The sequence below is a fragment of the Anabrus simplex genome, chromosome 4 (genome assembly GCF_040414725.1).
Source record: "Anabrus simplex isolate iqAnaSimp1 chromosome 4, ASM4041472v1, whole genome shotgun sequence".
Lineage (NCBI taxonomy): Eukaryota > Metazoa > Arthropoda > Insecta > Orthoptera > Tettigoniidae > Anabrus > Anabrus simplex.
In genome coordinates, this window is record NC_090268.1 from 359,262,112 (window position 1) to 359,289,765 (window position 27,654).

The window sequence follows — 27,654 nt, forward strand, 5'->3', positions numbered from 1 at the left end:
CCCCAGTAAGTTGGGCTCATCAATTGGTAAATAGCACACCTACCAAGACGCATGGCTAGTGCATACCGTGGAGGCCACTGGGTAGGCTACTTGGAGCCACTGGCAGTGCCAATGCACTATGAGAGACTTTGTCTCATTTTCAAAAACCAATGCCTGCCTGGCCATCAGATGATATAGATATTGATTCCCTGAAATATTTGTCCTGAATGAGTAAATTTATAATACCAAGTAATCCCTCAAGTAATCGATTTGTTACAGTTTCCTGTGTCACTCTGGTGTGAACTGAAGCACTAATGACTGCTGCAGATGGAGTAGGATCCATTACAGCAATGCAGCGAATATAGTGATCTTCCCTATTTGTAGAGGCCCGTGTGCAACTGGACTCCGGTCTTCTTGAGGCAGTGCCTTCCCATGAATGACTGTTGTTGCTAACACTGATGCATATATATATATATATGGATGCATATGCATATATCCCTGCAGAGTCTTTCTGCAGTATCACAGAAAGAACATTCGCCTTCTCGTAACCATATTACACGGCCTCATTCAAACTCAGTAAGCTATTGATACTACCTTCTTCGTCTTCTTAAATGCACGTTTGACTGGCACCTATCTCACAACATCAACATTGAACGATGAGTAACGCTCACAAAGTGTACAGTGTGTATTTAAAGCAAACTTGGTTTGCAAGGTCATGGTGGTACTACTAGAAAATTTGAATAGACGTCATCTCTCAGATGTGCAGACATGCCTCCTGAATTTCGTTTATCTAGCACAACTCCTTCTTGGTGCAAGGATTTTTTTCCACCATTGTATGTGAGATTAAGTGGTTTACTCTAGATCTGGCCACCTTTGCATCCAAGAATTAACTCATCTTTGGTGTAAACTGAGTAAACATCAGGATCTTATATCTTACCAGAAATGAAAATCTTGTTTGTAAATTTTCTCTTTCCATATTCCCTGCAACCTTAGAGGCTCTCGACTTGGATTTGAATTTTTCATTGCTTTCATTCACTTCGCATGGCCCTTGGCTTTCATCTTTCTTTGTTCAATTCTTATTCTCTTCCAACCCCAATGGTATTAATTTTTAGAGGCATAGAGGGTCTTGATTTTATACCTTGCGTGTTCTGTCTTTTTTTAAATTTTTTGACCAAAGAATCCGACCTCTTCCCTCTTCTGTTTAGTGTTAAGAGGGGGGATGGTTGTCTAGTTGTACTTTCCCTTATAAAACAACAATAGCCACCATCCATGCAATTATTTCAAACTAATTATAGAATGTTGTGTAACTTTTTTCTTCCATGTTTGAATATACTATACATTCAAACTTTCTTGGGTGCTTGGCTTCCTAGTCCTCGCTTGGTAGGTTTCAGTCAACTTTGTATACAGCGCTAGCAACACTGAAATGTGGATTTCACTTTGTCTGCCCCAACATCTCGTGGTTTTACTACAGGTGTCTTGTCATGCTTGCCATGCTAGTGTGTAGTGCTTTGGTTTTGATAGCTTGTTTTCAATAGTACATTTTTTTTTCACTATTGGAAGGAAGTACTGACATATCCTGGAAAATACTGATAATGATTGAGCAGTTCTATCATTTGTTCATTACTTAATTTATATTCCATTACTGACTAATAAAAGTTGTTTCATTATCAAGATTTACAAGCAGCATGCTTGTTGAATCCAGAAAAGTTTATAGTAGAATGAAGTACGAGATTGTCATGGTGGTACAAACTCTTCATTTTCATATGCATAGATTCCAGTATGGCATCATGCAGTGGAAGTTTCTTCATAACTAATTTGGTTTATGTGTGTCTATATTTTAATTTGTTTGTATTTTTAGGGACTTTATATTTAACATGAGAAATAAAATATTGTACACATAATTATGGTTCTTTATGTATGTTTTTGTCATGTTAAAATATTTCTTAGGCTGCAAAGTGTGTGCAATATGGACATAATTGAGTCACCTGGTTGAAAACTTGGCCATCTTTAAGTGGTCAACAATTTTTTTTTTGCCTTACGTCGCACCGACACAGATAGGTCTTATGGCGATGATGGGACAGGGAAGGAAGCGACCGTGGCCTTAATTAAGGTACAGCCCCAGCATTTGCCTGGTGTGAAAATGGGAAACCACGGAAAACCATTTTCAGGGCTGCCGACAGAAATAAAATATTGTAACACATAATTATGGTTCCTTATGTAAGTTTTTGTCATGTTAAAATATTTCTTAGGCTGCAAAGTGTGTGCAATATGGCCATAATTGAGTCACCTGGTTGAAAACGTGGCCATCTTTAAGTGGTCAACATTTTTTTTTTTTTTTTTTTTTTTTTTTGCTAGTTGCTTTACGTCGCACCGACACAGATAGGTCTTATGGCGACGATGGGAGGGAAGGGCTAGGAGTGGGAAGGAAGCAACCATGGCCTTAATTAAGGTACAGCCCCAGCATTTGCCTGGTGTGAAAATGGGAAACCACGGAAAACCATTTTCAGGGCTGTCAACTGTGGAGTTCGAACCTACTATCTCCTGAATACTGGATACTGGCGGCACTTAAGCGACTGCAGCTATCGAGCTCGGTGGTCAACAATTTTAGGACAGATTAAAAACTTATGTCATCTAGACAAAAAATGGGTTTGGGATGACTTTAATGAGCTTAAAAATATTTACAAATTAAGGACTGTAATAGCTTTTTATGCCCAGTCTAGAAAGCCAAAAATAACGGCTGAGAGGATCCGTCATGCTGATCACATGACACCTCGTAATTTGTTAATCTGTAGGCTTTCGGGCTGAGCAGCGGTTGCTTGGTAGCCCATGGTCCTTCGGGGCTGTTGCGCCATGGGGAAATAGCTTTATATGAGTGTAATTAAGAACAACTGAAGTATAAAGATGTCTTTTACCGTTTTTTTTTTTTTTTTTTTTTTTTTTTTTTTTTCAGAAATGAATAACATATATAATAACACATGACACATTAAAACAGTTCAGTAATTACTATGTGTATTTAACTAAAATGTTAAGTTGAAACTTATGGTAGTGAATGCTAAAAATTACACACTAAACTTACATATCATTACATATTACATATCATCATCATCATCATCATCATCATCATCTTCATTTCACGTTTCCAGCTTCCTGGGTTGGGTCATGAATCAAGGACCTCCATTGCTGCCTGTCTCTCCACCACTCTTCTCCTCTTTTAAGTACATCTGATTTTCCTCCCCTCTTCTCTATGCACTCCCACACTGAATCTGTCCACCTCTTTCGGGGTCTTCCTTGTGGTCTCTTTCCTGTTAACTTCTCTGAAAAAGCTCTTTTTGGCACCCTCTCTTCTCCCATTCTCACCATATGCCCATACCACTTTAGCTTTGTTGTTTCTATCCTGTCTTGAAGTTTCAAGATTCCTGTCCTTTTCCTTATCCCTTCATTTCTAATTCTATCCTTTCTGGTCTTGCCCTCATTACCTCTTAGGAATTTAATCTCTACTGCCTGTATTCTACTCTCCTCTCGTTTTGTTGTAGTCCACGATCCAGCTGCATACGTTAGTATGGGTTCATGATAGGGTGAATATAATACTTTCTTACATTTCTTCAGGACATGTTAGTTCCACAAAATACCCCTTACACTCTGGTAGAAGCTGTTTGCTTGTTGTATTCTTTTCCCAATTTCCTCAGTTATCTTTCCATCTTTTGTGATCACACTTCCCAAGTACTTGAAACTTTTAACCACTTACAGAATTTTACCATTCAGTTTCATCTTTCCTCTTCCTTCCTTCCTTCCTTCCTTCCTTCCTTCCTTCCTTCCTTCCTTCCTTCCCCTCATCATCACTATTGTTTTACTTTTCTCTGTGCTTACTTTCATCCCAAATTTTTCTATCTCTTGATTCCATACATCTACATGTTTTTTTCACTTCCGTTTCATTCTCACCGCATATCACTATATCATCTGCAAACAACATGGCTTTTGTTGCCTGTCTTCACCAATCTCTGTTTAATGTTCTTATGAAATTCATCCATGACTATGATGAATAGTATGGGGGATAGTACACTTCCCTATAGGAGACCCGTTTCAACTTTAAACCATTTTGTTTTTCCTATACTGGTCTTCACACTACTAACACAATTTTTGCACATAGCTTTTATCATTTGCACTTCCACTCTGTTAACTTGTTTTTTTCTTAATGTGTCCCATACCAACTGTCTGGGCATACTGTCATAAGCTTTCTCAATGTCAATAAATGTCATCACTACGTTTTTTCCCAAACTCCCATCTTTTCTCCATCATATGTCTTAATGTAAAGATTGATCAAACGTTGATCTGTCTTTCCTAAAACCATACTGTTCTTCTTCCAATCCTCCTCCTAGCTTCCTCCTCAGTCTTCCTTCCAATACTCTCTCAAATATCTTAGCTACATGGGTAATAAGGGTGATCCCTCTCTAGTTATTATGTTATTTATATCACCTTTTTAAAAATTTTGAAATTAAATAATGTCTCTGTTTTCCAGTCAAGAGCTGGGAGTTTTTTGAAAGATGGAAAAATGTTCCATAATGAGAAAGAATGTATTCTTTACTTTAGTTTGGACTAAAATCTCTTTTATATTTAAATCTCTTTCAGTGATCCCAAAAACTCTATCCAGAGATAGGAATTAATAATGTGTAACTAGTAACACGCACTCATTGTTTTGATATTCGGAGGTGCACTTTATACAAACCAGAAAGAGAGCATTGAGATTACTCTCAAGCTTTTGTTCTGCCCATACAATAATCATCAAAACATTTTATGATAGAAACATCCTTCAGATCTGTTGTATTAGTTTATGGTAAACAGCTGATGCAATGTTTCCTCAAATAATAGAATTCAAAGCACCTGTGCAAATCACAGTACACTTATACAAGACACTTCTGATTCACATGTAAATTGTATATACCAGCTATCCTGCTAGCAGGAAACTGGCAGAAACATACAGGTAACTGGATTTGTAACTGAACCCCATTTTTATCATCATCTTCATCATCATCATCGGTTTGCCCTTCCAGCGAGGCAGGCAGAGTGTTAGATAACGAGCGTCTTCCAAAGTTGCCTATTCAAAAAGATTTTGTTGTCTATGACAGATTCCCAATTCCATCCTCTTCTCTCCACGTCTTCCCTTAGTTGGTCCATCTATCTTCTTCTTGGTCTTCCAGCTGGTCTTCTACCTATTATTCTCTTTTCCAAATGAACACATGGCAAAATATGATACACAGAGACTATTATTTCTGTAACTAAATCTGCAGTCATAATATGCAGTGGTGGGTAACGAACACAGAAGTCCCAAATATCTAATTTTCATATTTTTAGAGATGGCTGCTTTTTCAACTAGGTGACTCAAGTACCTACAGCATCACATTTTTTTATATTTGCCTTTCCTTTGATTTCTGTTACTTTTTCTCTTCATTTATATATATAAGGTAAACATGCATATATGAATTAAATATTGTTCAGTCTTAGTTTGATTTACTACTTTTCCCCATTTACTTAACTCTCTTTGCTTGGCAAAACTGTGGAAATGAACGCTGAAGCAGCACTCTTCTTCCTCCCTTGTTCCCACTTCCTCATAAAGTCTGCATCCAAAATAACTTGAGCTTGCAGTATACAGCACATTATTCTCTTTATACAAGCAGGCAATCTGAAGGCCATCAGTTTTACATTATGTTTTTGTAACTTCTTTCCTTTCTTGATGATGTTGATGATGATGATGATAATCATCACTACCACCTCTGTCTCTTGTGTTCAGTGCTTTACTTGCATTTTGTGTAGTGAATCAAATCCTAACTGTAGAGTACTATCTACAGGGTCTCTCATATAAACTCAGACCAAACTCACAGTGTTTGTACTTTGCACTATGGCAGCTGCCTCAGCGGAATGTTTATCACGCGGGGCCACCCTGCTTTAAGCGTTTATACAATTTTATATGAAATCTTACCTTATAAAAGATGCTGAAAGTGTAATCCTTCCTTGGTTATACAGGCATTGTGTCTGGTAACCACATTCTGGCTAACGCGAGTGAGTTCTGCCACTGTAAAGTTTCTGATTTCATTCATAATGTTTTCTTTCAGTTCCTCCAATGTGTGAGGATTTGTTCAATACACTTTTCTTTCAGTTTACCCCACAAATAAAAAGCACAACTGTTAAATCTGGAGAACGAGGGGGAAATAGACCAGCACTGATCACTCTGTCTGCGAACACTTCCAAGATTGTAAGAAGAGAATCTTCTGCTGTATGAGCAGGGGCTGAATCTTGTTGAAACCATCCACGTGATTTTTTTTCTTCTGTTAACTGATGGAAGAATGGTGTCAAAATGTCATCTTGGTACCTCTGTGCATTTACTGTCATAAAACAGATCAGACGTAAGGTTTTTCAGGCGTTTGCTCTATTAACCAGAGTTTCGTCTTAGGTCTGACACTAGACTCATCAGAGTGGGATGTGTCAGACCCTACCCACTGACACTGGGGTGTATGCACGAGAACTTATCAGAAGCCCTATATAAGAGGCACAGTCTGATAACTGCATACGACGAAACGCTGGTTAATAGAGCAAACGCCTGAAAAACCTTACATCTGGTCTGTTTTTTGACATGCTCTATTGGTGGAAAAATATCTAATTCCCTCCTTGGGAACTTAGAATTTCCATTTACTGTCATCTCGAAAAAAAATAGGCCCAATCATTCGTCTTGCACTAACAGCACACCAAACACCAATCTTCCTATCATAATGAGAGTTCATAAACACCATTAAGATTTTCTGCACACCAAGAGTGAAAGTTATGACTATTCACACAACCATTAAGGTGAAACCAGAACTTTTACGTGCGAAAATACGGTGTTGCAATGATAACTGTCTCGTGATGTTAACAGCTGAGATTTAGACTGACTTGCCTGGTTGAATACGTGCCAGGCTGTTTGCGAGGTCAAGAACTATGCGTACGCCTCCTATACTGCAGCTGCTGTAGCCCAGAGTACAGACACCGTGCATTCAGTCTGGGTTTATGTGAGAGACCCTGTATAATAATAATAATGCACTTTATTATAAGTACCTACTGATCATGTAATAGAGCCTATTGCTTCCTCTCATGCCAGGACTGGTTTGTGTTGTCAGCTTTGGCCGATCCATGCTTAATCACCATTTGCAGTGCTTTGGATAGAGATTAGACTATAGCAAGACTGCATGTCTTTGATATGTGTAAGTTTGGCATGACTGAGTTGTTCTTGTTATTCCTCCTGTGTCAATATCAATTTTTACTTGATAATGAACAGTTTTTCTTTCAAAGAACAGAAGTTAATTTACATTAAACTTCAACTATTGATGGATGGGTATCACTTCATCTTTTAAGAATAGGATATATATAGAATTAGTCAAATTTACATCTCAATTTCATGTGAATTGTGCAGCAGTTTCATTTTTATACATGTTTGGGGTGTATATGCTTGCATGCAAGCATATTTGGATAGGGAGTTAAAACCACCATATCATTAAACATTTAAGAAAAGTGAAATGAAATTGCATTTATCTCACCATCTGTGTGAAAGTCAGAAGGAGTACCTGGAATAATTAATTGTCAAGGAAAATTTGTTGGTATAAGATCATGAAGATGAGCGGCAAAATGATGGGTCAGCCAGATTTATGATATTACTGGGTTCTATGGTAAATCACCATTCAGAAAGCAGAATATTGTCAAGAATTGCACCACTCATCAATGCTCCAACAAAATCAAGATATTCAAACATGAGTGAAGTGCTAGAGAGAGACTGCTGAGAATTAAAATTCCAACACTGTAAAAAAAGAATAAAAATACAAAACCCTTGTGACACAGCAGTAAAATATTTACATGTACTGCTCAGTCTGACATGTGGAACATTCATTTATCAGTATCTTATGGAGCCATCTTGGATAGCAATAATTGCTCTTACACAGTGTGTCTTAGAGAGAATGAAACATGGTGATATCAGTCCACATGAACTCAACATATTGGTATTACCACAGTTCAGATGCTGAAGCCACATGTAATCTGTGGTTAGGCAGTCATTTTGCAATCCTTGAATGAGACATGTCAGTAGATGACAGGTCTGTTAAATGTGCAAGCTTAGGAAGAAATGGAACATCATTGTCACCCAGGAACTGTCAGATATTGCACATTGTCATTATAAATCTTCAAATCAGTCTTAAATTTGTACCAGAGATGTAAATTGATATCTATTACCAGTTCCATTAATATTTCCTCCTCCTGCTCTTCCTCCTCTTCCTCCTCCTCCCTTCCCTTCTTCTTGAACGAAATTCATCATTTTATATATCATAGTCCTTGAATTTGATATAAACTAAAGATAGAATATTCAATCAGTCAAATCTATAAGATATGTACACAAAGTAATTAATATCCTAAGGCCTAATTTCAGATTTCTAATGCATTTTAATGCATTCCTATGAAAATTAAAATGTGTGATAGTTACAATGAACTGAAATGAACCATTAGTGAAAATACTAAAAAGCTCTCAGTGTGTGGTTTTTAACTGTAATCTGTAAAGCTGTGACATTTTTTAAGTGATATTGACAACTGATTATAACACCATAATATTTTTAATTTCTAATACCTGGACTTAATAGTGAATGCAGTATATATGTATGTGTTTGTCACAGAAAGCAAGAAGTGCACCTTTTGTCTAGCTTGCATGGTTGTTGCATGTGCAGTGTGCTGCGCCGTGTGAGCAGCCTGGTATCAAGTACCGCATCCTCCAGTGTGTATGGTATGGCACCAAGAAACCAGCGGGCAATGCCTGTCGTGACCAGACCCGTCCGGTAGTCATGAAGGTTTGCAAGGGCCCACCCTGTGCCCTCCGTAAGTGCACATTACATACAAAACACTATCTCACCTGCTTCAAGTCTTGTATCTCTTGTATTTTCGTACATTTAATTTTCTTTTCCCTTTCTTCTTTCTATTTTCAACTACTCTTGTACAGTAGGCAGTAAATAAAACATCTGTACTCTGTATTTTCTCTTCTTTCTTTTATTGTAGTGCATCACTTCCCTACTCCTTTATTGCTGTTTCTTTCCATAACACTATTATCCATAAGTAATTGTAACTTACAAGTATAAGGGTGAGAAGAAGAAAATTGAACAACAGTGTCCTGGTTCCATAACAGTGACTGATGCATCAGATGTATTTATTTGCTCAAATACAGTTAACACCTGATAATTTATATGCAATTAAATTGCTTATGCCTACTGTAGTTGGTGGGTCTACCGCAGTAGGTTTGTTAATTTTTTTATTTAAATTTTTATACTTCCATCAAAGTAGTCATGATTTCTGCAGTAAAATGGAATTTTAATGTTTGAAGCAAAAATATCACGCTTCAGCTTTTCTAGTAGTAGACTATGATAACCTCTTCTGAGTGAAATGCGGATCATTGCTGACATCAATTGCAACAACATTTCAAAATCTTGTGTGATTCTCGCCCCAACAATGTCATTATTAAAAGATCAAAGGTTGTCAAGTTACAGTATAGTTGACTTGATTGAATAGTTAGAGAAATCAATGAAAAGATTAAGGTTATAGACAAAGAAGTGAGAAGGATATCTTACAGAATTGGATAGCAGGTGGAGAAGAGGATGATACAGAAATGAAGAGTATGAGGGTATGAAAATTACATATAGCCAAGTTGATATTGCTGTAGGCACACTTTCATCTTTCTTGGAAAATCATGATGAGCTTTCTTTAGATATTTTCATGAGAAATTGATTTAAGATCAGAAGTAGTGAACAGTTTTAAAAGAAAACAAAAAGGGAGATGACAAATTATTTTGTTAAGCCTAACTGACCATAGCAGTTTACAGTAATTATATGTTGTGAAATATTATTTTTCATATTTTAATAGTTGTATTCCACTGGAGTGGTGTATTATATACAAAATAACATGTCCTAACTGACTGAATGACCGACAGATTCATCATCACCAACTACTGGACGTACATACATACATATCCCACGTCCTTCCATCTTAAGCGATGGGTCGGCAAACGAGGCTTCTCCACCAGTAGCGGTGCCTGAACTTCTCTCCTTCTTCAATGCTTTGCAAAGTATGTCCTCTCTGTTGAATGTCAATCTTCACCATGTCCTTGTACCTGAGTCTTGGTCGCCCTCTTGGTCTTTTGTCTTCAAGTTTTAGATCGTACATTTTTTTTGGTAATCTGTTATCACCCATGCGTCGCATATGTCCATACCATCTCAGTCGCTGCACTGTTATTTTGTCCTGCAGTCTTACAACTTAAGCCTGCTTTCAGATTTCCTCATTATGGACGCTGTCCCTCCGTGTTTTGCCGATCATGCTACGGACAAATTTCATTTCTGCTGCCTGGATTCTACCAACATCTTTGTTTCTCATGGTCCATGTTTCGCAACCATAGGTCAGGATTGATACGTAATAAGTTTCATATATGACTCTCTTACATTTTGTTGGTATTTTCTTGTTCCATATTATGTCTTTAACTATTTTGTAAAAGTTGCTATCTGCCTGAATTCTGTGGGAAATTTCCTTATCTATAGAACCAGTATCAGGAATAACACTTCCAAGATAATTGAATTGATGGTTCATCTGTAGCTGTTTCCCCTCCATTTCAATGTGTCCCATTGGTTGCCCGTATCTCTTCATGACCATAACCTCACTTTTCTCTTGGCTGAAGATGAGTTCATATTCTTCAGCAGATTCTGCCCAGGAGTTTATTTGTCCTTGAAGATCTTCTTTAGAGTCTCCCCACAAGCATATATCATCTGCAAACAAGATAATTTTCCTTTTCTTACCTCCAATGGTTTGGTGAACTTTTCTCTGAATCTCGTTCATCACAGTGATGAAAAGAAGAGGAGACAGAACACCACCCTGTCTTAACCCAGATTTTATATCAAAGGTTTCAGTCATTCCTACAGGTGTTTTGACTTTACTTCGAGTATCTTCATACAAATTCTTGATCTGGTGTATCATGTCATCCTATATTCTAATTTTCTTCAGTGCTTCCCACACCTTCTCTCTATTCTCTGCATCAAATGCTTTCTTGATATCCAGAAAGGCTAACCACAAATCTTGGTTGTGTTCATAGTATTTTTCCATTAACTGACGGACTGTAAAGATTAAATCAGATGTTGATCTCTCCTTCCTGAATCTATACTGTTCTTCGAAGAGGTTCTCTTCAATAAGGGGTCTGATTTTATGCTCTATAATTCTTTCATAAAATTTACCAACTTGAGATGTTAAAGTGATGCCTCTACAGTTGGAACATTTCTTTCTGTCTCCTTTCTTGAAGATTGGAATTATGATGCCTGTTTTCCAATCGACTGGTATGTCCCCTTCTTTCCAGATCTTACGAAAGAGTCTGTAGATCCAATGTTTTCCAGAAATGTCCATTGCCTTGATCATTTCTCCATTAATTTCATCAGCCCCTGTTGATTTTTCAGTTTTGATGTATTTCCAGGCATATTCTACATCATTCCATGTTAATTCTAACCTGTTGCCAGAGGCAGACTTGCAGGAGGTAGTACCGGTACTGTCTTTTTGTGTAGGCTGCATGCAATTCACATTTAGTAATTCATCAAAGTAAGTCCTCCAAGTCTCTTTGATCTTCTCATCTTCAGTGATCAGATTTTCATTATCATCTCTTAGGTATTTGGAGTGTTCTTTATCTCTTTTTCTATTTTTTCATCATCCCATATAACATTTTCTTATTATCATTAACATCCTCTTTCAATTCATCACTCCACTTGTTCAACCACTTCTCTCGTTCTTCTGTAACAACTTTGTTTGCTTGTTTTTTAGCAACCCTGTGTAGTTCCTTATTATGATCAGTCCGGTTCTTGAAATATTTTCTGAACATGTTGTTCTTGTTCAGGACAGCAGTTCTTGTTCTGTCATTCCACCATGGAGTTTCCTTCCATCTTCTTGTGCCACTGGTTCGTCCACAAACCTTCTCAGTTATCATTACTAGATTTTCTTTCAGATCCTTCCATTCCTCCTCAGCTGTTCTTTCATCTGTTTTTGGTATCACTGTTTTGATGTTTTCTTGGAACTCTATTATTCTATCATTGTCCTTCAGCTTCCAGGTTTTGAGTTTCTTTACCTGTGTGGTTCTTACTTCTTTTAACTTGTTAAACTTTAAGTATCCAATGAGGAGTCTATGATCACTTTGCAGGGAGACACTAGGAATCACTTTTACATCTAACAGTCTATTTTGTAGTTGTTTCTCGATCAAAAATTAATCTGTAAGAGATTCACTTTTTCCATCCCATCCATATCTTGTGACCTTACGGCATTTTTTTTTTTTTTGATACCATGAGTTCTCTATTATAAGGTTGTTCCTCAGGCAGAGGTCAAGTAGTCTAGTTCCTTCTGGGTTTCATGGACCCCATCCATGTGCTCCTAGAATACTTTCATATCCATCTCTCACAGTTCCTACTTGAGAATTCATATCCCCTATGATAATTGTTCCATCTCCTCTTATTCTTTTCTCTTCTTCAAAATGTTCTTTTTCTTCATCTTCACAACCAGTCTGTGGTGCATAGCACTGAATGATGTTGATGTTCTGGGAAGAATCCAATTTCAGCATTATGTGAAGAATCCGATCAGAAACATATTTTACTTCTACTACATGATCTTTCATTTGATGAAACTACTGGACGTAAAGAAATGAAATATTGGTGATACATTTATATTACAGTGTAGGTAGGGGATGAAAAGGGAGGGGGTGAAATTTTAACATGACTATGTCTATATCTCAAAAACTTAACAGTTTAAAGACGTGAAAATTGTTTTTTTGGAGTCTCCTCTAACAATAATTTTTTTTTTTTTTTTTGGTTTTTGGAAAATCCATTTGGGGGGGGGGTAAAAATAAGTGAAAAGGGGTTGAATCCTTTTTATGAGGATATTTATATCTCAAAAACTGAAGATGTTACAGACATGAAAAATGGTTCATGGAATCTCCTTTAAAAATAAAGCAACATATGTTTTTGTTTTCAGAAACTCCACTTAATGGGGGCTGAATTTTAAAATGAGTATATCTCAAAAACTTAACATATTACAGATGTAAAGATCAGTATTTGGAATCTCCTTTAAAAATAAACACACATTTTTTTTGTTTTTGGAAAATCCCCTTAAGGGGATGGGGTAAAAAGGGCCAAAAATTGGTGAAATTCTTTTTATGAGGATACAGGAAACTGAAGACGTGAAATTTGGTATGTGAAATTTTCTTTCAAAATAAGGAAACAAGTATTTTTTTAAAAAAAATCCATTTAAGGAGTTAGAAAGAAGTGAAAAATTTGGTAAATTTTTAAAGTGAGTATATCTACACTATGTCTCAAAAACTTAACATGTACCAGATGTGAAAATTGATACTTAGAATCTCCTTTAAGAATAAGGAAACATGAATTTTTGTTTTCAGAAAATCCACTTAAAGTGGGGGTGGGGTTGAAAAGAAGTGAAGAAGGATTTGAATTCCTTTTATGAGGATAGTTATATCTCAAAAACTGAAGATGTCGATATGAAAATGGTATCCGAAATCTCTTTTAAAAATAAAGAAACATGTATTTTTGTTTTTGGGAAGTCCACTTAATGGTGAAGGGGGGTTAAAAGAAGTGAAGGAGTTGAATTCTTTTATGATGATTCATACACCTCAAAAATTCAAGATCTTACAGACGTGAAAATTGGTACTTGGAATCTCCTTTAAAAAGAAAGAAATATTTAAGTTTTTTGTTTTTGTTTTCGGAAACTCCACTTAAGGGGGCAAAAAAGAATTGAAAAAGTGGGTGAATAAGTGAAGTATCTCAAAACCTGAAGATGTTACAGACATGAAAATTGGTATCCTATTTGGAATCTCCTTTAAAAATAAATAAACACATATTTTTTTTTTGGATGGTCCATGGGGCGGGGGAGGGGGGTGGAAAGGAGTGAAGGAGTTGAATTATTTTTATGAGGACACTTATATCTCAAAATCTGAAGATGTCACAGATGTTAAAATTGAATTTCGGAATCTCCTTTAAAAATAAAGAAACATATTTTTTGTTTTCGGAATAAGTGAAGGAGTAGAATTATTTTTATGAGGATACATACATCTCAAAACTGAGGACGTTACAGACGTGGAAATTGGTATTTAGAATCTCCTTTAAAAATGAACACCTTTTTTTTTTGTTTTTTTTTTTGTTTTGGGAAATAAAGGGAGAACGTGAAAAGAATTGAAAAGTGGGTGAATTTTAAAATGAATATAGGCCTATCCACAGTATACTGTACCTCAAAAACCTAACATGTTACAGACATGAAAATTTGGATTTGGAATTTCCATTAAAAATACAGGAACAAGTACTTTTTTTGTTTTTGGAAAAGTCACTTAACGTTGGTGAAAAGAAGTGAAAAATGAGTAGAATTATTTTTATAAGGAAACTTATATCTCAAAAACTGGAGATGTTACAGGCGTGAAATTTGGTATTTGGGATCTCCTTTAAAAATAAAGGAGCATGTACTTTTTGGTTTGGGAAAATTTACTTAGTTGGGATGGGAGGGAGGAAAGACTGGTAAAAGGGTTGAATTCTTTTTATGGAGATACTTATATCTCAAAAACTGGAGATGTTACAGACGTGGAAATAGGTATTTGGAACCTCCTTTGAAAATAAAGAAACGCGTATTTTATTGTTATCGACTTGACTGGTTCTCACATGTACAGTTCTGTGTTGCGTGTTCCAGAGTTAACTCTGCCCGTAGCCTGGTCATCTTAGCCCCAAAAGGCAATACCATGAATGTGGTTTACAGAGAGGTTCTGGGGTAAATGAAACTCAATTTTTTTGACAATTCTGCATTTTAGGGATTTTCAGATAATGTCTTAGTTTAGTACCGAGGAACGATTACTTTTATCAAATCACAAAATCCATCTGAGGGAAACCACGGGTAGCAGATAGTATAACATAAATATGGAGAATATTTTCAGCTGATTATACAGCAACACATCATCCTTGAACCTATGGCAGTACCTTTTACCAGGCATCAGGCAAGAGCTTTTTATATAGCATTAAGCAGGGTAGAAGTGTTGAGAGGTATAGGGTAGAGGATTGATCGATGCATTTCTAAGAAAATCGTTCTCACTAGTAGTTACAAGTTTGCTTTCCTGTGATGTAGATTATGGTTTACTTATGAGAGCCTTCCATTAGAAAAATGACTAGAAGTCAAGGGTTTGGGAATGCTGCTTCCACTTCTGAATATTTCTCAGGACTGATCCTGTTAGATGAAGTGTATTCTACCCTCAATTTCATTTATGCTACAAACATTCAACAATATCATCATCGTAGACTTCCAGTTATTTTAGCTTAGGTGAGTGTTTATTTTAAATATTATTAAATATTATTTAATTATTTTAAATATCCATGAGGGAATGCTATACTGTATTTTTATTACAGGTATATGTCTTTGAAATTAAATGTGTGAACCCTCATAAGTAAATTTTGAAAGGATTTAATTTCATGTGGCTATTTCTAGCCGGGTGCAGCCCTTGTAAGGCAGTCCCTCCTATGAGGGTGGGCGGCATCTGCCATTTGTAGGTAACTGCGTGTTATTGTGGTAGATGCTAGTGTTATGTGTGGCGTGTGAGTTGCAGGGATGTTGGGGACAGCACAAAACACCCAGCCCTCGAGCCATTGGAATTAATCAATGAAGGTTAAAATCCCCGACCCGGCCGGGAATCGAACCTTGGACCCTCTGAACCGAAGGCCAGTACGCTGACCATTCAACCAACGAGTCTGACTTTGAAAGGATGTTCTCTAGCTCTTTGTAGAATTTATCTCTTCCTTCTGGATCTTTCTTGTTCCACTGATTAAGTGATCCATGTACGTTAACAACAGAGTAAACCTTGTTTTTGCTTTGGAAGGAAAGTGTCGAGACTCAGTTGGTAGGACAGGTGAAGGCCGTGATTGAATCTAGAATTCTGTGCTGGGGTTGAGGGATATTTTTCATTACATGCTTGACATTTTCTCCATTATTCTGTAACCTTGTGACTCAAATGTATGTTCATTTACCTTTCAAGAAGCCATCAGCCATCTTGGTAGGTGTGCTAGGTACCAACTGATGAGCCCAACCTAGCACACGGGGGCGAAACACTGGCAACCAGGAATGAGTTAGCTGGAAAATTTATAATGTCCAATAACAGACCATTTATATTGGTATTATAAATTTACTCATTCGGGACAAATATTTCAGATTCCCTATGGAAATCAACATCATATCATAAGCAGAATGTTCCAAGCTGTCAGTGAAGAGATGGCCTGGAATGATATTAGTAGATGAATAAGCTTGAATAGCATTTTTAAAAGTAGGAAAAATGATAATATGAAGATAAATTTAGCATTCGAGCAAATATTATTTTATAGGAAGGGAATTAGAAATTGGAATAAGTTACCAACAGTAATTTTCAATAAATTTTCAAGTTCTTTTAAATCATTTAAGAAAAGACTAGTTAAACAATTGATAGCGGAGTCTGCCACCTGGGCAACAGCCCTAAATGCAGATTCGTGGTGATTGGTTGGTCAGTCGGTCGGTTGAGAAACTGGAAGCTTAAGAAAGAAGGAAAGAAAGATTATGAGGAAATTGTAGGACCCAGTAAAAGAAAACTGTAATTATAGGAGGCAGCACAACCATGAACTCCAGACATGAGGAGGACTGAATTTTATGGTCACATGGTATGAATGAGTCCAGCAAGATTTACAAACTAGAAAGTTACCTACTTTCTAGAAAAGAAGAACCTGGGGGCCTGGTTTGCTGACATGGAAGAAGACTTGCATAATGTGAGAATTACATGAGAATTAAGCTCACCAGAGTTCCCAAGAAAATCGTTAGATTAAAACAGGCAAGGCGTGAACTGAAGAGAGGAAGCAAAAACATTGAGAACGAATGTGGTAGTACTGGGCAATTGTTGAAGCCTGAGGAAAAAAACAGTAGTGAAGATGATGATAATGACAGTATTAATAATGCTGTAAAGTCTGTTCTCCCACTCTCCCTTTATATTCTGTTTGATGCAATGTGACATTTTATAGAGTTTATATTATTTTTAAGTTATTAATGTTGATACAGTAAAAGCTTTATTGTACTTGGTAATGCAGTTCAGATTGGTTTATATATACCTCAGTTCTGTGTAATTTTCTTTTCTGCAGATCCTGGCAAAATATAACCTAAAACATGTTAATTAAACTTCAGCTGGGCTGAGTGGCTCAGACGGTTGAGGCGCTGGCCTTCTAACCCCAACATGGCAGGTTCGATCCTGGCTCAGTCCAGTGGTATTGGAAGGTGCTCAAAAACATTAGCTTTGTGTCAGTCAATTTACTGCCACGTAAAAGAACTCCTGTGGGACTAAATTCCAGCACCTCAGCATCTCCGAAAACCATAAAAGTAGTTAGTGGGATGTAAAGCAAATAACATTATACTGGTATTATAATTAATCAAACCTCATTTATATGTAACCCGTTTATACATAATTCGGTTCTGGTCAGGCGACTACCGAATTATCAACACGAAATCAAACAGGGGAAATGCAGGAGTTGGTTTAATAATGAATAAGAAAATAGGGCAGCGGATAAGCTACTACGACCAGCATAGTGAAAGAATTATTGTTGTCAAGATAGACACCAAACCAATGCCCACCACAATAGTGCAGGTCTATATGCCTACTAGTTCAGTGGATGATGAAGAAATCGAAAGAATATATGAGGAGATAGAAGATTTAATTCAATATGTAAAAGGTGACGAGAATCTAATTGTGATGGGAGACTGGAATGCAGTGGTAGGCCAAGGAAGAGAAGGTAGTGCAGTAGGAGAATTTGGATTGGGACAAAGGAACGAAAGAGGAAGTCGGCTGGTTGAATTCTGCACTGATCTTAATTTAGTCCTTGCCAATACTTGGTTCAAACACCACAAACGACGGCTGTATACGTGGACGAGACCTGGAGACACTGGAAGGTATCAAATAGACTTCATTATGATTAGGCAGAGATTCAGAAACCAGGTGTTGGATTGCAAAACTTTCCCAGGAGCAGACGTGGACTCTGACCACAACTTGTTGGTCATGAAATGCCATCTGAAGTTGAAGAAATTGAAGAAAGGAAAGAATGCAAAAAGATGGGATCTAGACAAGTTGAAAGAAAAGAGTGTGAGAGATTGTTTCAAGGAACATGTTGCACAAGGACTGAATGAAAAGGCTGAAGGAAACACAATAGAGGAAGAGTGGAGAGTCATGAAAAATGAAGTCAGTAGGGCGGCTGAAGAAATGTTAGGAAGGAAGAAAAGATCAACTAAGAATCAGTGGATAACTCAGGAGATACTAGACCTGATTGATGAACGACGAAAATACAAGAATGCTAGAAATGAAGAGGGCAGAAAAGAATACAGGCGATTAAAGAATCAAGTGGATAGAAAGTGCAAGGTAGCTAAGGAAAAATGGCTGAAGGAGAAGTGCAAGGATGACGAAGACTGTATGGTCTTGGGAAAGGTAGATGCTGCATACAGGAAAATCAAGGAAACCTTTGGAGAAAGGAAATCTAGGTGTATGAATATTAAGAGCTCAGATGGAAAGCCACTTCTAGGGAAAGAAGACAAAGCAGAAAGATGGCAGGAGCATATCCAACACTTGTATCAAGGTAACGATGTAGATAATTTGGTTCTGGAACATGAAGAGGCTGTTGATACTGATGAAATGGGAGACCCAATTTTGAGGTCAGAGTTTGACAGAGCTATGAGTGACCTAAATAGGAACAAGGCACCTGGAATTGATGATATTCCCTCTGAACTACTGACTGCCTTAGGAGAAACCAGCATGGTAAGGTTATTTCATTTAGTGTGCAGGATGTATGAGACAGGAGAAGTCCCATCCGATTTTCGGCAGAATGTTGTTATACCTATTCCCAAGAAAGCCGGTGCTGACAGGTGTGAAAACTACCGCACCATTAGTTTAGTATCTCATGCCTGCAAAATTTTAACACGTATTATTTACAGAAGAATGGAAAAACAAGTTGAAGCTGAGTTGGGAGAAGATCAATTTGGCTTCAGAAGAAATGTAGGAACACGTGAAGCAATCCTGACTTTACGTCTGATCTTAGAGGATCGAATCAAGAAGGACAAGCCCACGTACATGGCATTCGTAGATCTAGAAAAGGCATTCGATAATGTTGATTGGAACAAGCTATTTATGATTCTGAGGATGATAGGGATCAGATTCCGAGAACGAAGAATTATCTACAACCTATAGAAAAATCAGTCTGCAGTGATAAGAATCAAGGGCTTTGAAAAAGAAGCAGCAATCCAGAAAGGAGTGAGGCAAGGCTGCAGTTTGTCCCCTCTCCTTTTCAATGTTTACATAGAACAGGCAGTAAAGGAAATCAAAGAGAAATTTGGAAAGGGAATCACAGTCCAAGGAGAGGAAATCAAAACCTTGAGATTTGCCGATGATATTGTTATTTTATCTGAGACTGCAGAAGATCTCGAAAAGTTGCTGAATGGTATGGATGAAGTCTTGGGTAAGGAGTACAAGATGAAAATAAATAAGTCCAAAACAAAAGTAATGGAGTGCAGTCGAACGAAGGCAGGTGATGTAGGAAATATTACATTAGGAAACGAAGTCTTAAAGGAAGTAGATGAATATTGTTACTTGGGTAGTAAAATAACTAACGATGGCAGAAGTAAGGAGGACATAAAATGCAGACTAGCACAAGCAAGGAAGAGCTTTCTTAAGAAAAGAAATTTGCTCACTTCAAACATTGATATCGGAATTAGAAAGATGTTTTTGAAGACTTTTGTGTGGAGCGTGGCATTGTATGGAAGTGAAACATGGACGATAACTAGCTCAGAAAGAAAGAGAATAGAAGCTTTTGAAATGTGGTGTTACAGAAGAATGCTGAAGGTGAGATGGATAGATCGAATCACGAATGAAGAGATACTGAATCGAATTGGTGAGAGGAGATCGATTTGGCTAAATTTGATGAGAAGAAGAGATAGAATGATAGGACACATCTTAAGACACCCAGGACTTGTTCAGTTGGTTTTTGAAGGTGTAGGTGGTAAGAACGGTAGGGGTAGACCAAGGTATGAATATGACAAACAGATTAGAGCAGATGTAGGATGCAATAGTTACGTAGAAATGAAAAGGTTAGCACAGGATAGGGTGGCATGGAGAGCTGCATCAAACCAGTCTATGGACTGATGACTCAAACAACAACAACAACATATTTTTGTAGATGCTGTGACAGTTTTTGTATGCCCATGTCATACCAGCTCGCCGTCATGCTGTTCAGGAAGTTGTGAACCTCATCTTTCACCTTATTGTCGGTGCTGAATCGCTTTCCAGCCAAATGTTCTTTCAACTTAGGGAACAAGTGATAGTCACGGGGCGCCAAGTCGGGACTATAGGGTGGGTGGGTGATGATGTTCCACTGAAACTGTTGCAGGAGGGCAACGGTTTGCCGAGCGATGTGCGGGCAAATGATGTCATGGAGAATGTTTATGCCCTTGCTCAACATTCCTCTTCTCTGGTTCTGAATTGCCCGTCTTGAATTTTTTCAGGGTCTCACACTATCTGTCAGCATTAATTGTAGTCCCAGCAGGCATAAAGTTGACCAACAATAAGCCTTTTTGATCCCAAAACACAGTTGTCATGCCTTTACCGGCAGACCGTGTTTGCTTGAATTTTCGCGGCTTTGGCGAAGAGGGATACCGCCACTGGCGTGATTGTTGCTTGGTTTCGGGTGTAAAGTGGAGTGCCCAGGTTTTTTCACACGGGACAGTTGAGTCCAAAAAGTTGTCCTGTTCGGCTGCAAAGCTTTGAAGATATGCGTGGGAAGAATCAACTCGTTGTCGCATGTAGTCTTCAGTCAGCGTGCGTGGCACCCATCTTGCGCACATCTTCCAGTATTTCAACTTTTCCTTTAAAATTCTGTGAGCGGTGCTTTGGGAAACCTCAGGAATCAAAGTGCAGAGATCATCCAGGGTGATCCGCCGATCTTCACGCATGATTTGCTCAAATTTCATGACTTTCTCGATGGAAATTTACAGTCTTCCGTTCCTGTGTTCATCGTAAATTTCAGTCTGACCGGCTGCAAACTCTCTACACCACTTATGAACATTTTTGTCATCCTTGCACGACTCACCATACACTTCCGTCAATTGGCGATGGATTTCAATCGGTTCAGTACCTTTTGCATTCAAAAACCGAATAACTGCGCGCACTTCGCACTTGGCGGTAACATCCAATGGGAGCTCCATTCTCAACAGCTGCCAAGCTAAGACTGAGTGCCTCAGCGCAGCGTGCGCATGTTTATATGCGAACGTGAGAAACACTCTTCACAACATTGTGATCAACAGCCACACAAACAGAGTTCTGTATTTATAAAAATATAGGAGACCTTATTTTTGGGATTACCCTCATATATTAAACATCTTCCTTGATGAATTATTCCCCGATCTCTAATTCCTCTTTTCTCGGAGGTGTGCGGTTTAGTAGCATAACGAAGGTCATGGTAAGTGACCGTGCAGCATTTAACTAAATGAGAAAGATTAAGAGAGAGTTGATTTACTCATAAAGGAATTAAAATAATGTTACAGTTGTATGAATTTCCTGTTATTACCAAAATGCAGGTGAACTAGAAATGCAATACATTAGATACATTGTTAGTGGCAGGACTTAAGCTGCAAATTTCAGTAGGGTGCAGTGGTGTTGCAAAGGTCATAAGAAATGACCATGTGGCATAAAGATGAAGGAGAAAGATTACGAGACACATGTTCGGGACATAGGGCATGCTGCCATTTTAACTGTATGCAGGTCATGAAAATGAGACACATTAAGATAATGAGAGAGCTGATATTTGTTGTACTGAGTAATACAAACTGAAGTTCTCATCATCATCATCCTAAACCATCTCCAGTTTCCCGGGTGTGGTATATGAGCCTCCTCCATCTCATCCTGTCCTTGTACCATTCTTCCTCCACCAACTTGTCCCAATCATGACCTCTCAGCAGTACATCGTTCTTAACTACTCGTAAATCTATCCATTTCCTTCGTGGCCTTCCCACGGGTCGTCTTCCTTCTATTTTTCTGTCAAATTCCTTCCTTGCAGTTCTGTTTACTGACATCCTCTTCATGTGACCAAACCACTTCAGTCTTGATATCTGAATCTTATTGAGGAGAGAATCATCTATTCCTACTTCTTCTCTAATTTTCTCATTCCTAATCTTGTCTTTCCTGGTTTTCTGGATCATAGTGCTTAGGAATTTCATTTCAGCTGCCTGGAGTTTGGAATTATCTCTATTGGTCAGTGTTGTGGTTTTGAGACTGTATGTAAGAATTGGTGTATAAAAGGACTTGTACAATGTCATTTTTATTTTCATGGGTATTTGTTCATCCCACAGCAGGCGTCTTACCTTTTGGTAAAATTGTGTTGCCTTATTGATTCATTTGTTCACCTCATGTTTTGCTAGGTTGTCATTTGATAGAATGCTACCCAAGTACTTGAAAACTGGAAAGCTGTCCAGTTGGGCTTCATTTAACATGACTATTGGTTCAGCTCCTTCCCCATACACTTTCACCACCACCGTCTTGGTCTTGCTGATGTTTAAAACATATTTCTTAAACTCCTCGTACCAGGTTTGCATTCTCTCCCCCAATTCCTCTTCTGAGTCACTCCAGGTCGCAAAATCATCTGCAAATGTGAAGGCTTTGATATCTCCATGTTCTTTCCTTTTAATAGATTCCATTACTACATCCATCACAATAATAAATAGAAATGGTGACAATGAGCTGCCCTGCTGCACTCCCACTCTTTGTTTCAGACCAGTCCGACAAACCACATCCCACTTGAATACAACTTCTATTCCCACTATACAACATTTTTACTTTGTCTATGAGGCTGTCCTGCACTTGAAGTTCTTTCATGCATTGCCAAATTCTTTCCCTTGGTACACTGTTGTATGCTTTCTCAATGTCCAAAAATATTAGAAATAGAGGCTTGTTCTTCTCCCAGTACTTTTCCATTAGCATCCTAATTGCAAATATAAGGTCTATAGTTGACCTTCCTGGTCTGAAACCATACTGCTCTTCTTCCAAAATTGATTCAACAATATCTCTGATTCTGGTCTCTATTATTTCTTCCAACATTTTCAGGACATGAGACAGTAGTGTGATACCACGATAATTAGTACATTTTCGTCAGCTTCCTTTCTTGAACAGAGGTACAATGATGCCCATCTTCCAGTCCTCAGGAATAGTATTTTCCTCCCATATCTTGTTGAGCAGTCTGTAGAGCCATTGGATTCCTGGAATTCCCACTGCTTTCAGCATATCTGCACTTAGTTCATCTATGCCCACTGCATTTCCTTTCTTCATGCTCTTGAGTGCATTTTCAACCTCAAGCCATGTAATTGGTGGTTCAGTTGTGGTTCCTCGACTTGGCTCTCCTCTATCCGTTGTTATGTTTTGTTTTCTGTATCCGCCAGTACAAATTTATTGTACATTGCTGTCAGTTAGCCATGGAGAATGGAAAAAGAAAAGTTACATGCTGGAGAATAAAGTAAAATTTATGCAAGAAGTGGACAATAAACCACATAAAACTAAACCTGAAATAGCTGGGGATTTAGGAATTGTTTATACCTCACTTAATTTATAACTGTTAGGTTCTAGACTGAAGAATTAACTGAGTCAAAACTGAAAAGAAATGGCTTCAGATGTTAGAAAATATACCTTACTTTTTTACATTTCTTAGTAAAAAGATGCTATTTTTAAAATTGAGTGCAAAATCAACAATGTTGATTAATAATGTCGCAAATTATATATATTGAAAGAGTCATAAGTACAAATTGTGTTGTTAACTTACATCTCTGAAATAACCTATCTTTAATTTTATTCCTGGAAATAGAGAAAATTATTTTAGTAATTATATGATGTAATATCTAAACCTGATTTTTAAGTAATTCTTAGCTATACATAAAATTTGTTCACGTTGATATACATTTAAATCAGTTTCAACTGTACCCATTACACTTATAATTGATTGCTAGCTGGCACATAAAGGGAACATTTATTACATAGTAACACTTCCTCAATTTAGAGGTTGCCTAAAAGACAATCACGATAATAGAGTTTCCTCTTCAAGACTACTAATACAGGGCTAATATAATTTATGTGGCTTTTACAGCCAGATGGAGCCTTTGTGATGCAGGCCCTTCATTGAAGGAAGGTGGCATCTTCCATGTTTGTGTAATTGCACATGATTGTGGTGGAAGATAGGGGTTATGTGTGGTGCATGGGTTGCACGAATGTTGGAAATAGTACATACAACCAGTTCCTGTGGCAAGGGAATTAACCACTTATGATTAAAATCCTGCAAACCAGCCAGGAATCAAACCTGAGGATAGACAACGGTGATAATGGTGAACAGAAATGACTGACCAGAAAGCATCAAACTAGCAGAGCACCAGCTGGAGAGTGTGAGCCATATCACCTCCCAAGCAGTATAGTCTCCTACATTGGTATTACAAAGCAAAATAAACAATGTTTGGTATTCATACTGATCTTGACCTACGGCATTGAAACATTTACTCTTGTGAAGAGAGGTACCTTATCTCAAGACTGCAGTATCAGAGGTTATATTTCTTAGGTCTATCCAGAGGGCCAAGATAAACAAGTTTAGGAGTGAGAAGGTGAGAAAGAAACTAAAATGAAGAGATCCCTACAAGATCAAAACAGCATATCCAGACTATGTAGGTGCTGAAACTTGACAACAGCCAGTCCAGAGTAGCTTGATGAGAAGCATTCAAAGTAAAGAATAATAGGAATTCTTCTACTACTACTAAAATGTTTTCATTCCTCCCCCGAAGGGGCAGGCGGGCCTCTTAGACGGTGACGCTGTCTCTCAGGCCGGGAGATTTGTTACGGTAAAGGAGATGCTCGGAGAAGGTGATGGGGTTGGCAGCCATGGCCTATACTAGGAACTGTCCCGGCATTCGCCTTAGTGCAGGAGAACGGAAAACCATTCTCAGGATAGCCGACGGTTGGGGCCAGCCGTGAGGTCCAGCCCTGTCCCATCTCCCAAATGCAGAGGCGTACAGCCACAGTAGAGTCGTGGCCACCTCTCCCCTGCTCGGTTGGCCGGTCAGAGTGCAGAACTGTTGGACCATGAACCAGCCATGGCCACTTATGGGCCGAGACCCACTCTGCATTTACTGACCAGAAATTTTTCACAGTTGTTGGAAAATGTTAAAATACAAACTGTTTTCAAAATAGGTGTGATATGGGCTTTTGAGCTTATGCCATGTCAAGAAAACAGGTAAAACTCTTTACATTTCACAGAGAACTTTGCTCTGGATCTTCAAAAGAAAATCTTGGCTGTTCATGTGGAAGATTTCTGCAATGTGTACTAGTACAGGTCATGAAAGCATGAATGTTACCTTGTTTTCAGAATGTTCTTCATTGTAGCTACTAGTCATGTATCTGTTCTAGTAGCTTGAGAGATTCATATTGCCTCAAAACTCAACTCAAACCATATGTGCAAATTATTAACAAATTTTGAAAGTAAGTCCATCAATAAGATATCAGTTTTACGAGACAGTAAATGTCCATTTTTTCACAGGTATATTACAGTGTTTGAAGTGTTACATGTTGTGTTTCATCTAACTGAAAAGCTTGGAAGTTCTGTTAATTAAGTTAATGTAAACAGTCTAATGGATAGAAAGGAAGAATATATACAAATTTTGAATTTTGTATTTTGACAGACTTAAAAGCTTGTAAGTTCTAATAACTAATGTAAACAATGTAATGGATAGAAAGTTTGAAAGGTTAATAAAGAAAAATCAGTCCAAAACAGTAAGAGCACGAATTGTAAGATTGCTAGAATAACAGAAAGAAAAGTAAGATCACTAATAATCACACTGTGTTGTTAATGTTAAAATGTAGAATTTCAAAATAGTAAATGAGTAGATTAATGGTGTACATTTTGGCTATTCAGATTCAGTTCATATGCTACCATTTTAGGAACAATAGTAGGGCCTATCCATGAAACTGAGAAATCAAATCACTGTACCAAATGAGATACAAACTCCAATCATTATAATTCTATGGTTGGAATTTCAAATGTTTTGTTTATTGTTCAGACTGAGTCATTAACACAAGAGAAAACAGGATAACTCCACTGGAGTACACAGGGTCTCTCTTATAAACCCAGACCATCCAGCGGCATTTCTACTCTCCGGAACGTAAGCAGCTGTAAAGGAGGTGCACACAGAGTTCTTGACCTTGCAAGGAACATGCATGTGTTTGACTTAGCATCAGTAGTCAGTCTGAATCTCAGCTGTTTAACATGGTGAGACACTTATCATCGCAACACCACATTTTCCTATGTAAAAGTTCTTTTAAATACGAGTCAGCTCAACAGGGATGCAATACATTTGTTCAGCAATTTCCTGGTATAGTGCCACCTTGATGAGCGCAGATTCATGTAATTGTAAATAAATTTGAAATTACTGGCTCAATGCTCAATAAGAAACATGTGCGCACATGAACTGTTTTAACAGAGGTAAAACTAGATGACACTGGTGCGAATCTTGAACAGTCACCGAATAAATCACTCACAAAATTAGTACAACAAGTAGGGATTTTGTTTTCTTTTACACGCAGAGCTACAAAACTGGTACACATCAAACTATACAGATTTACATGGGCCTATTGTTTAAAACCTGCTGATCCAGCCACAAGAGGGAATATTGTGAGTGGTATCTAGCATCATTGAATGATTTTTCAATTGTTCTTGTGTTCTTTTCATATAAGGCCTGGTTTCATCTTAATGATCGTGTGAATAGTCATAACTCTCACTATTGATGTGCAGAAAATCCTAATGGTATTTATGAAGTCCCTCATTATGAGGGATGATACTTCAAGCATATTTCATAAGGTAAGATTTCATATAAGATTGTATACACGCTTAAAGCAGGGCAGCCGCGTGCGACGTAAGTTGGGCTGAGGCAGCTGCTCTAACACAGAGTACAAACACTGTGCACTCATCCTGGGTTTATAAGTGAGACCCTGTACTTGCATCATAGAGGAAAGAAAACTCTATTTTGTTCCTCCTGGTCAGAACATCTGCAGAGTCAATATGTTATATTTCAATGTGGTGAAAGGAAAAGATTTGATTCACCTGGAACTGACTGGTGTATGTTAGTGGAAAAAAGAACTCATTTTTCATTTAATACATTTCATTCTGTGTTTTCTGAATCTTGAACTGATGTAGAATACCTAGTGCATTTCATTGATTGATTTATATAGATAGGCTATAGTTCAGGATAAAAATTTATTCTAATGGTTCACGTAAACACCACCAGCATGATAACGTATTAGTGATACTAATACCAAGTAGAGAGCATTGAGAAGGAATGCATTTAGCTTGAAAGATACAAAATAGTAACACCTAGGTCCCAAATATTTCAGAGTTTGCTCCTTCATCAGTGGATGTTAGAAGACTGTGAGTGACAACTTACATCGTGGCTTCACAAAACTGCTAAGCAAGAAGAAAGGTGAGTTGCTACTTTCTATTTCTAACCCCTACCCCTGATGGCAATTTAATGTCCTTATACTGCTTTTAATTTGAG

At 37.7% G+C, this 27,654-nt stretch overlaps 1 protein-coding gene across 1 annotated transcript in view; it reads left to right on the top strand.

Annotated features, from left to right (window-relative positions):
* Nucleotides 1–27,654, top strand: part of nolo (no long nerve cord) — a 556,440-nt gene that overhangs the window by 489,717 nt on the left and 39,069 nt on the right. The window contains exon 22 of the mRNA XM_068227411.1: nucleotides 8,712–8,859. Coding sequence (XP_068083512.1) covers nucleotides 8,712–8,859 — 148 coding nt within the window. The remainder of the gene's footprint in view (nucleotides 1–8,711; nucleotides 8,860–27,654) is intronic.